Source organism: Astyanax mexicanus, chromosome 1 (genome assembly GCF_023375975.1).
Source record: "Astyanax mexicanus isolate ESR-SI-001 chromosome 1, AstMex3_surface, whole genome shotgun sequence".
NCBI classification, from domain to species: domain Eukaryota; kingdom Metazoa; phylum Chordata; class Actinopteri; order Characiformes; family Acestrorhamphidae; genus Astyanax; species Astyanax mexicanus.
This window is the reverse complement of record NC_064408.1, coordinates 10,504,287-10,516,676: the sequence shown is the minus strand read 5'-3', so window position 1 is coordinate 10,516,676 and position 12,390 is coordinate 10,504,287. Positions and strand designations below refer to the sequence as shown.

General features: G+C 33.7%; 1 protein-coding gene across 1 annotated transcript in view; it reads right to left on the bottom strand.

The window, feature by feature from the left end:
* Positions 1–11,461, bottom strand: part of ppp1cc (protein phosphatase 1, catalytic subunit, gamma isozyme) — a 38,146-nt gene extending 26,685 nt beyond the window's left edge. The window contains exon 1 of the mRNA XM_007229654.4: positions 11,173–11,461. Within this exon, the coding sequence (XP_007229716.3) occupies positions 11,173–11,227 (55 nt within the window). The 5' untranslated portion in view covers positions 11,228–11,461. The remainder of the gene's footprint in view (positions 1–11,172) is intronic.
* Between the last annotated feature and the right edge of the window lie 929 nt (positions 11,462–12,390).

The window sequence follows — 12,390 nt, the reverse complement described above, 5'->3', positions numbered from 1 at the left end:
AATTCCCTTCAATCTGCAGATCAGACTAAGACGTCTTGCTACAGAGCCTCACATACTGAAACAACTAAAAGAAGACAAACGTGGGCTGCTCAGCACTGACGACCCAATTACTCTTTCTTAATTACAGTGAAGTCAGTCAAAGAAAACACCCACCTACGCCTGCTTTAACGCATGCTCAAACCAGGGGGACATCTGCACTGTGGGCTGGTGGAATCCAGCCATTGGAGATACACAGCACACGCACATTCACACACTGGGGTGTTTGTGTTGGCACAAAAAGTAGAAGAAAAAAAAAAAAGACCTGAGTTCCTTCTCTGCAGATGAAACAAATCAAACATTACTCTGCGCACTTTGATCATTTGTGTTACTCAATAGAGCTTTGTGTTACGCAACTCAGAGCCTGCATAATCAGCAATCATCTGCAGTTTATCTGTTTAACGTTTTTGTGACTTGCACATTCAGCTCATACAGTCAATGTTTATGGCCTCGACTGTAGCGTTTACTCATAGGCTTTGTTCAGATAAGCAAAACTTAGGGGAATTATATTGCAAAAGGTGATTTATGCTATTGATAAGATAACTGAACTGATTTATTAATAGTTGTGTACAATAACTAACAGCAATATAAACTAGCAATGTATTTTATTATTGCTCTTTTTTATACGTCACCAGTTTAACTATGCACTGGACACAATGTTTAATTATTAACACGTTACTACAACAAACATACACTGATCAGGGACTAGAGTCCCATTATCTACCATTCAGCCATAACATTAACATCACATACTTGTTTCTACACTCATTTTGAAGAACTCTAAAATTGTGGACTGACTACAGTTCATACATTCAAAAAAAAAAAAAAAAAAAAAAGTCAGGACCCCACCGGACCACCACAGAGCAGCTACTATTATTTGGGTAGTGGGTCATTTTCAGCACTGTGTTAGTGATTCTTATGATAGTATAAATGGATCAGACGCAGCAGTGCTGCTAGAGTTTTTAAACACCTTAATGTCACTGCTGGACTGAGAATAGTCCACAAATCCAAATAATAGCAGCTTTTTTGGAGTACATGGTGAATAAAGGCCAATAATATATGCAAAGAAACAGATACAGGACTACAGTCAGTAGTTATAGAACTACAAAGCACTCTTTTAAGATCATTGAAGCCGAGAAATTCATAGAAACAAGAAAGTTTTTTTTTGGTTGTTTGGTGTACAGGGTGTGAATATCCAGTAATTGAAATAATATAAATAAAGTCAGACTTTATAATTCATTAATATGCATTGAGCAATGTTTAAGTAGTGAATCTCCATAAACACAAGAATTAAGGTTAGTAAAGCATTGTGCTGTTCATGGAATAATCGCTCACCCTTATGTTGTTGAGTAACCTATGCATACTGTTAACTGAAATTCCAGGCATCCAGTGGCTTGTAAACTCCACTACCTAACGTTAGTAAATTATTTTAGTTCAATTGGTGACTGCTGCTCAGTAACAAAGAGATCAACAATGCATTTCGGCCAAAGGTAAGGTAAGACCTACTGTATGTGTTTCACTAGAAAATACCATTTTGGGAGATTGTAGAGACCTTAAAAAACTATGGAAAACTAGAGATGTACCAATATGGGATTTTCTGGGCTGATGCCGATATAACATGTATATATCTACCTATGTTGATGCCGATATACACATTTATACACAATTATAATAAAGACTAGACATCCCAGTACAACTTTATAACTTTATAACTAGATAGAAACTACGGGTGGGCGATATGGCTCTAAAATAATATCACCATATTTCAGGGTATTTTTGCGACAATGATATACTTTGCGATATAGGAAAACGAAAATAATTCATTAATTTCAGGAATATAGTATAATAGTATAACAGTATAATCATAATGTGGCAAAATAAATAATATAGCATAAAATAATATAATGCAGCAAATAATATTGCAGAATATTTAGTGCATGCATATCGTCACTGTCCAATGAAAAACACTAATCTCCAAAACAGAAAAAACCTAGTAAACGTTCAGAGGAAGTTAATGTAAATAGTGTTTATTTCAGGTAATTTTGAATAGTTTCTATTGGTCTATGCATTAAGGAACTTTGGCACAATGTAAGGGACAGTTTGTCTGTTCAAATTATACAGTAAACTAAAAATTAACAAAAATGGAGATTGTGTTTTTCATAGGACAGCGACGATATAAACTGCTAACTAAAACAATTGTACAATAAATACACTTAGAGCTTCACAGTAAATAATAGACTACTTTTAAGACAGAACAGCCCTATTATCACGATATGGATTTTTAATATCATGATATTTCTGTGTATACGATATAATATTGCCCACCACTAAAAGAAACAAAGAAAAATTAGCTTAAATTTAGTGCTGAGAGATTTTCACAATTCATTTGGTTAATTCAAATTACAGTCCACAGACTGTGAGAATCCATGATTAATTCTGGAAAATATAATAATAATTCCTTTAAAGTTTAGTGAGTTATTTCTCAATATTCAGTCACAGACACGCGTTCTGAAGTATAATCCAGTGTCTGTCAGTGTGAGTTTCTCCACGTTTTGAATCTTGATTCACTCAATGAGACGACTCAACCCAAAGCGTCTGAACACCAAACAGATATATATATTTATATTTATCGAAGATTATTAAAAAAAATCAATCAATTTGTTGGCCAGGTGTAGCCAGCACAGAATAAATGCTTTATATGCCAATGTCTCCTGAAAGAAAGCAACTATTGGCCAATACCAATATAATTCTGGTATCAACATGCATCCCTATTTAAAACAATTAAAAATTAAAAGTGCCTCAAACTTTTAATTCTGGTGGATCTCTAGCTGCAGATTCTCATCCTAGCCAAGTGGAAGCTTATGTACACAGTTGTCTGAAGTTTGACCAACTAAATCAACAAGTGGAATCAGGTGTGCTGCTGTCTGTTTACAGAGAAACCCTGCAGCCACACCAGCACTGTGCAGCTAATATTCAGCCAACACCCTCACTGAGACCAGTCACGGCAGTATATTAGCCACTGCCCAGTGTACAACTGTTCAGACTAATCTTTCCCGTCTCCACAAATGCAGGGCGGATATGTTCCTACAGCTGCACTGAGTCATCCTCCAGCCACGCTGCACAGTTCACATGTAGCACCATGCCCTGTCGGGGTGCCAGTCTAAAAGTCAGCTGTGACGTTGCCTTCTGGTATGCAGTTTCTTCTCTCTGGCGAGGACTCATTCAAGAGCCGGGTCACTATTTACAGAGTGTAGCTCAAAAACAACAAACACACTTATAGAGTCAGATACATCAAATATACATCAAATATTTTTATATTTATGCACCCTAACAGACGTTCATTTACTCCTATTTAAACTCAAGTTATAAATGAGTATTTGAGACCAGGATTAGGCCTGTCACGAAAAGAATTGTTTGTGGACGATATTTTTGTAATTTTAAGACTATTAAATGCCACTGACATAATGATAACAGAATAGCATAAACAAGTAATTATATACTTTTTATTTAAATAAGCATTTATTATAATTAGTTTGGGAATTATATACTTATTTCTTCACCTACTTTAGTCCACACTGTGTGTATGGAATCACAGTTATTAAAGCATGACTGACTATAATACTGTTCACTGTTATATTTGTGAACAAACATACAAATACATACAATAGACGATATCACGATTATCAAAAAGATAGGAGTGCATGTCGTCTCTGTAGGTTATAAATGAGTATATCAGCATCAGTCACATGTAATATCGAATATCAGCATCAGCCAAGAATTCCTACTGTAAAATTACTACTTTTTGTATTAAAGTTATTTGTATTTATTTCAGTATTAGTGTTTTAACTGAGCAAACAAACACTCATCTCCAAGATAAGAAGACATTTCTTTCTAAATCATCCCAGGTGCCTAAACTTTTGCACAGTATTATTATTAGTGTGAGGTGATGGAAGTGAGTATATTTACAGACTGAAATACAGATTACAGCCTAACCAAAGGAGTACCTGAAGTTAAGCAGCAGGAAAAGTGCTGACATTAATAACATCCTAACATCCGCACAGCATGTAATTTAAACAGTCAGTCCCTAGTCTACATTTTGGAGCAACTGTGATTTACTGAATAACTGTTGCTGATGCAGAGTGACTGCTTAGGTGCTGAAATAGAGAAACAGTCTTTGGTAAATGAACACAATTTTAAACTACAATATGACCACAAACATCTTGCCTACAAATTTACAAGAATTAGCTTCAATTTCCTTGTTACATTAAATCATGTTCATCCAGTTAATCCTTTTTTTAATCAACCATCATATTCTGAACAGCTTCACTAGTACACAAACAGTAGATAAGAAGGCAATGAAACTGAAACAAAACAACTGAAACTAACAGAAAAACAAACAAAACCTAATGGCTCAAACTAGAGCTGGGACATATTGATAATATGGTTTAATAAGAATATTGAGGATATCATAAGTGCTTAAAGAACACTGACCCAACTGTATAGTTAATTTCAGACAAAAACTCTAACTGTAACTGGATGATGTGCAGCAAAAGTTAAACTAATATCACTGTACTGTGCATGACACAGTATTAGACCAAAACACAATAAATACTATGTATTGTCCTTAAATATCATTATATAACATGCTTACCAGATAGTTGATAAACCAGAAGTTATGAATTTTTTGGTATCCGTTTCACAGAATTTGACGACCAATACCTACTAGCCTATTCTTAACTTTACCAGTAACTTTAATAAGTCAAATTGGGGGGCCATTTGGGGCCAAATTGGTGGTTTTCAGGAGTTAAGAGCACCTATGATTCAATAAAAATATAGATATGACAACACATATCAATAATGTAATGTACACCAAAACAATAAAATATATCACTAAATCAATATTTTGACCGACACCTATTGTGTGTTGGGTATCTATATATTGCCATATTGTGATTAAGGCTATACTCTCCATACATCAAAAATATATACACAAAGCAGATACTCAATTCTGTTTACAAGCTCACGTTCAATTTGTTTCAATTGCTGGGCTTCCTCACAGACAAGAAAGAAGACTAAGCTGCAATGAAAACAATGAGCGTGTGATAAGAATAAAGGCCAGGCTTGTATCTCAGAAAGTAGCTCTGAAATAGTCTGGTATGTACTTTCCAGAGAAGTAAATCTACTGAGAATGATTCCTTTAAGGTTGTTTACCACACTTTGTTGTGTCTAAACCTGTTAGACAACGATATAGAAACAGTTCAACAAAAAAAAAAACACTCAATTAAACACAAGCAAGGAGAAATCAAATTGCCATCAACATCTCTATGCAACTTCTTGCTAGCATGTAGCAAATGCCCTTCATTAAACAAAAATAAAATGTGCTGGTAACGTCAGCCTTTCTACAACTTTACAGGTTTTGGAACTGCTAGTCTAGTGCATTTAACCCATAAGAGTCTAGAAACATTTCTTTTTTCTTTTCTAATTTTTTCCCATTTTCTCCTAATTTAGCAAGGCCAATTGTCCCACCCATTGAGCTGCTTCTCAGCTGTTTATCCCCATTACTAGTGATGCCACAACACCAGGAGGGTGAAGACTAGCACAACAGTTCAAAAAGAGGTGGTGTCTAAATTTACATGCATCGAAAGATACATGTGAAGTCAGACTCCGCCTCTTTTTGAACTGCTGCTGATGCAGCATTGCCGAGTAGCATCACAGTGCGCTCGGAGGAAAGTGCAGCGACTTGGTTCTGATACATCAGCTCACAGACGCCTTGTGCTGATCAACATCACCCTAGGAGTGATGGTGAGAAAGAGTAATTTAAGAATATTTAGACATTGACAGGAATTGGAATATAAATGTTTAAATAAAGTCCACATTGTGGCATATTCATGTTAATGGGCTCTTTTGCAGTCAAAAAATTAAGCAGAATGACTGAGGTTGTCATTATATTGCACCATAAGTCAATAACATAATAATTGTGACGGGTCAAGAGGTACATACAATCTCAGTATCTTAATATTTCCTTTTACAAATCAGTAAACTGTTCTGTTCCTACTTTTATCTTTTGTAAACAACTACAGATAAACTTACAACATTAAAAGCAGAGATAACAGCACTAAAGACCTGTAGGTAAGGGTGCACATGTCATGTGTGCACAATAAATACTCAATAACAGATTGAAATGCAGCACATACGATAAAACACGATTTTAGAAGCATAACTCAACTTGGATTACAAAAATTTATAATAAAAAAAAAAAAAACTCAAGTAAACGGAGGCAATTAAAAGATATGCAAATGGCCATTCTGGGCCAGTGCTGATACTTGTCCAAATATCTGTAAAAAGCTAATAATGATGATAATAAACAAACATTCATTTATTTAAACTCAATTTAAAAAAAGCAAGTTCTTGTTTGCTATATATATATATATATATATATATGTATATATGTATATATATACATATATATATATATATATATATATATATATATATATATATGTATATATGTATATATATATACATATATATATATATACATATTTCTAAAAAAAAATATTAAATCTAAGATCTGACACAAACAAAACTCTCTTATTAAAAAACACTGACATGTGGTCAAGGCAGTGAGTGGCATGTCTTGGCACCCCCACAGCTAAATGCCCAAACACAGAGTATGGTACACCCCAGCCTTTTCACCTTTAATAGCCGTGAGAGCAGTTATATAAGAGAACAGCTTGCCAAAGGAACAGCCTGTATTAAAACCGGAGTAGCAGATAAGGTTTACTACTCCCTGACTGGCCTGGTTTCCATGAGGGTCATAATGTAGTCATAAAGGTGCAAACAGGTTTAGCGTCTTTGCTATCCTCTGCTTCAGACAGTCAAGACTGCATCGCGATCATTGAGTGGTTGCGATCACTCAATTAAATATCTAAATTAATCATCATTTAATTTGGGGTGGGCAGCACAGTTTGATGATTTGCTGCTCAAACAGACCTAGCAGAGATGAATTAGTTGTGCCTGAAAGGAAAAAGAACAAAACTATGCAGGAATCCCATCCTGCAGGACTGAAATTGCCACCCCCAGTCTAAGTGAATAAACAATGATTAGATGTCAACATGTCTTACAATAAAACAGACTTTCAACTGGCCAATTTATCTTAAAGTAAGTCTGGATGTTTGCAGTTTTTCAAATCATTACTTGGTGAATATTTTTCATTGTGATATAACGATTGTTCATGCTATACAAAACTCAACTGAGCCATTATAAATATTGTTATATCTTTATAAATATAACATTTATATTACATAAATAGTAAACAAAACTGTTCAGGCATCCTTATTATGATACAAAAAGTAAATTTTTACTATAATTTACCAACTAAACTATGAATTTTCTGAGTTTGTACACCGCTAGGAGACATCTGCCTGGTGCAAATACAGACTTAGTTTTTTGGTCAGATACCACTGATTTTTACCAAAATGGTTCCATTTAAACGATACTTTACAGAATGTCATTAACAGAGTAAATTTCTTAACGTTTTTTGGCTCTTGCTGAACAAACTACAATGCTTGGGTTCCAGTTGGGAACAAACTTTTCATGTTCCAAAACCTATTTTTTGTGCCAAACGGTTATTTTTTTTTGGCAAAGCCTAAAGTGCTTAAAAATCTCGGTTAAATGATATTTTACCCAATTTATCCCCATGCTAAAGACCAAGCAAAAAAACACAATATCTAATAAAATTAGTGATACAAAAAAAGTTTGGTATGTTATATATCATGAGATTTTCAGGCAAACAATATTTCCGTATTATATTGCATTATATTTGAGTGAAGCATTACAAAAATTCTGTTTAAGACTCAATGTAGAGGCTTATTGATCATAGGAAGCTTCAGTTCTTTGTTCAAAGGCCAGCTTGAACTCATTAAAGTCAGTGCTGAACTCTGTTGGCTCTGCTCCATCAGTTTGGTATATTGACTCAAATTCACATATTTGTAAAACGTTTAAAAGTAACAAGCCTTGTGGAAAAAACAAAGTAAAGACCACAAACCAGATACCGCTCTCGAGAGTCCATCTCTTAACCCAGCACATGAACTATCAAGACACACTGAGCTAACAAACACAACTAACCATACAAAAGAGCTTTTAAAATTAGTCTTATTTCAAAAAGTAAGAGTTCATTTAATCTTGAGAGAAACTGCAAGAACAAACAGTAGCCCTGCACAGTGATAAGTTACTAAATTTGCTTGAAAAAGTACATGTGGCATCCGGCCCCAGCCTTAATCAGTATAGTTGATTGATATGTATCAGTCCATCTCTAATAATAATTGTCACAAAGCTTCGCAAACCAGCCAGCTAATGAACTCAAACTTCTTATTACATCATCCTGAAGAGGCTTTGCTATGGACTGGCAATTCCTGACTGCTGTGGTCAGTCCCCTTGTAAATTTTCTTCCAGGAAACTGGAAGGTTCATCTTTCGTTTTTCTGAAACCAAAACCAGGAATAGTCCACCAGCTCTGCAGGACACACAGGAACCAAAAGTACAGCCGAAGCAGTGAATCTGCTGGAGCTGCTGGTCAGTCCTCAGCATCGCTAGCTCTGATGTGAGAGATGCTCCGAGCTTTTAAACAGGACAAATCTCATGTAGAAAAGTGGGTCGGCTACCCCCTGCAGTGCCACCCAAAAAGACAAGCATAAAGTATTCACTGAATAATTCTCCACTTCCATCAGCTTAACCTGAAAACAAAATAAACAATTCACTGATGCCCAGGCTGCTTTTTATGATTTTGTTCATTTATTAGCTGCTAAATAGAATAATTTTGTCAATTTATAGAATTTTTTTTCTGCAAAAAGCAAAATGTTATTTGACTTAAGTCAGCCTCAGTATTTTAGTACTTTTTTAGCATAAGTTTTAACAACAACTATATGTTATATGCAAACATTTAATTAGACAAACAGAGAATCATATTGGGTTACAAACACAGCCAAATTAATATATTCATCCTCCATTCAGCCTCCAACTGATATTTATTTTTAGTTAAGTATTTATATTATTTAACTGACCCAATATTTTTACTAATCACCTATTCTGTTTATAGCTATTTTATATGTAGGTTTTCTTTAACAAAAAATAAAAGTTCATTGGTCACATACATAGTACAAGTGTCAGTAAAGTGTTTTGCCAACTGTCAGATAATAGAACATAAGAAATAATACAATTATACAGTTTTAAATTGCAGTATATTCTGCAACTTGGTCTACAACACGACCTGCAAAAAATCCCACAAATAACAATATCTAGCCCAGTACTAACCCACAACCTAAAAACAAGCAAATCGCCTTGTGAATATAATAGCACCAAAAAAAAAAACGATATTACACATTTAATTTTTGTGATAATCATCTTTTGTGTTTATTTGTATATTTGTTCACGTATACAACAGTCAAGAGTTTTAGTATTTTAGTTATTATTAAATAAAATTGTGTTGTCTTTGAAAGTGTTTAAATGCTTTGTTATGCTATCCTATTCTTATTATGCCAGTGTTATGGCATTTAATGATCTTAAAATAGCAATAATATTGTTTATCGCAATAGTTTCTGGGTCGATACATCGTCTACAAAAAAAATGATCACAACAGGCTTATTTTACTCTGTTATTTTTGCTATTTTATATAAAAAAATACATATTTTCATTTTGTGCGTTTCCTCATATCTTGTTTTTAAAATAACAATAAATGGACATGATTAAACATTTGTGTTTATTTGTATGTTTGTTCACATACATAACAGTGAACAGTATTTTAGTATTATAATCATGATTAACTATTAGATTAACTATTAACTATTAGACTACTAAATTGTGTTGTCTTAAAGTGTTTAATTGCTTTGTTATGATGATGTCCTATTCGCATTATTTACGTGGCATTGACAATAAATGTAATCTATCGCAATAATTTCTGGGACAATTATGTCATCCTCAATTTGTTTTTATAATAACAGGCCTGTTCATTTGTTATATTTCCTATACAAAAAAAAACCCAGTTTATTCAGATTATTTTTTTTTATTACTGTTTTTTTTGAGCATTTCCTCATATTTAGTTTTTAAAATAATGTACTAATATTAATTAAACCACACTACTGATATTCTACTGTATAGTCATATTATTTTATATTTTTGCTTTTTTAAATAAATTGTTTAGTTACATTTAAATTTTAAAACACTTAAAACACTCAAATTAGCTGGTTAATATGATTTAAGTCAGTCATGTGTTTATTAAAATTGTATTGTCTTTGAAAGTGTTTAAATGCTTTGTTATCCTATTCTGTTCTTATTATTTAAGTAATTTAATGGTCTTAAAATGACAATAATATCGTTTATTGCAATACTTTCTGGAACAATATATCTTCCACAAAATAGACCTTACTCTGTTATTCTTGCTATTTTAAATAAAAAGTTTTTCTTGTATTACTACTGAATAGTCACTTATCTATATCAGCGAAAGAAATATCTTAAAATAGCAAATTCCAAATATTTCTAGTTCATAAATTGCATTACTATGTTACTTTATATTGTTGCTTTTATAAAATAAATTGCTTAGTTAGATTTTAACTGTAAACCCCGAAAAACCCTAAAACATTAAACACAAAAACTAGCTTGACAATATATAACGTTAACTGCATTCAGACAATAAAACTACGTCTATAGACATTTAGCTAGCCTACAATACGTCAATTTTCCTACGTTTCAAAGCTAAAAATTGCGTTAACAGGCAATAATTCTGTTTATTTCCTTATATCGTGTCTTTAAAATAATAGTAATCAAATTAGACACAACTAAAACTTATAAAAGGACTAATAAACACTGAATTAAGGGGTGAATTTTCATCGATATTTATTATTAACATGTTCCTGCTTGACAGCAAAAGCTAACAGTCAGCTAGGTTAACCACCAGCTAGCTAACCTAGCTTAGCTTAGACCCTGCTGGCTACAGACCCCCTACCCTTATTTAAGCTAGAATTTAACACACAAATAATCCTATTTAAAAATATATACAGTCTTGTGAGATATGTTCTAGCTTGTTGTTCAACATATTAAGCTTTTAAAACCTTTAAAATCTGAGTTTAGTTAGCCAGCTTACCTTCCAGAAGGCGCTGAATGATGCTGTCTATGTTGAGCTTGTCGATGTCGGCCATACCTCGCCAGCTAAACTACACAAATATACACCTTTCTTATAGTCCTATCTACCGTTCTACCACCTAATGTGCGGCTAAAGCCTCATTAAACCTGTTTTATATATTTTATAGGCTGAAATATACGCTAAATAACGTGTTTCAGGCTCATTTATCTCAGCTAGCTTAAGAAGTTCCTGAGCGGCTTCAGCCTCCGTGCGCTGCTGCGCCTGCGAGTCGACCGCCGGGCGGGGGCGGAGGAATACGTATGTCAGGCGCCGGCGTGGCGGAAGAATACACTGGTCAAGACAGAGGAGGCAGCAGTGTCTTTCGCAGTGCACTGTCCTGTATGTCAGCCTTACTACAGCACCGGATCTACACACAAAATAGTGCACAGTTTACAAATTATTAATGTATTAATATAACTTATATAATACAGTAGCTATACAGAACCAGTCAAAAAATTGGACACACCTTCTCATTAGGTGTTTTTCTGTATTTATTTCATTTATTTGCTACATTGTAAATTAATATTAAGACAATCAAATGACACTTTATGTGACCACTTCAGTTTTTGAATCAGTTTCTTTGATTTAGCTATTTATAGGTATACGTTTGAGTAAAATAAACACTGTTGTTTTATTTTATGAACTACGGACAACATTTCTCACAAGTCCCAAATAAAATAATACTGTCATTTAGAGCATTTATTTGCAGAAAATGAGAAATGGCTGAGACAAAAAAAAAAGATGCAGAGCTTTCAGACCTCAAATAAAGCAAATAAAACAAGTTCATATTTATAAAGTTCTAAGAGTTTCAGAATTCAATATTTGGTGGAATAACTCAGTTTTTTAATCACAGTTTTTATGCATCTCAGCATGTTCTCTTCCACCAGTCTTACACACTGCTTTTGGATAACTTTATGCCACTCCTGGTGTAAACATCCAGTGTCAGCAATTGATACACCTTAAGCTGGGGTTTAAGGGGTGTCCACAAATAGTGTCACCCAATCTTATCCTAATAAATACACACCTAAAATCATATTTTATTTACTTCATAGAGCTATAAAAATGTGTGTAAACAATTTAAATGTAGTCAGTTTAGTGAAACAGCATAGGTGAACTATATTTAAAGATTAAAGCTACAACTAAAACATCCGTCAGCTCTGTGGAGCAGTTTATTTAGTG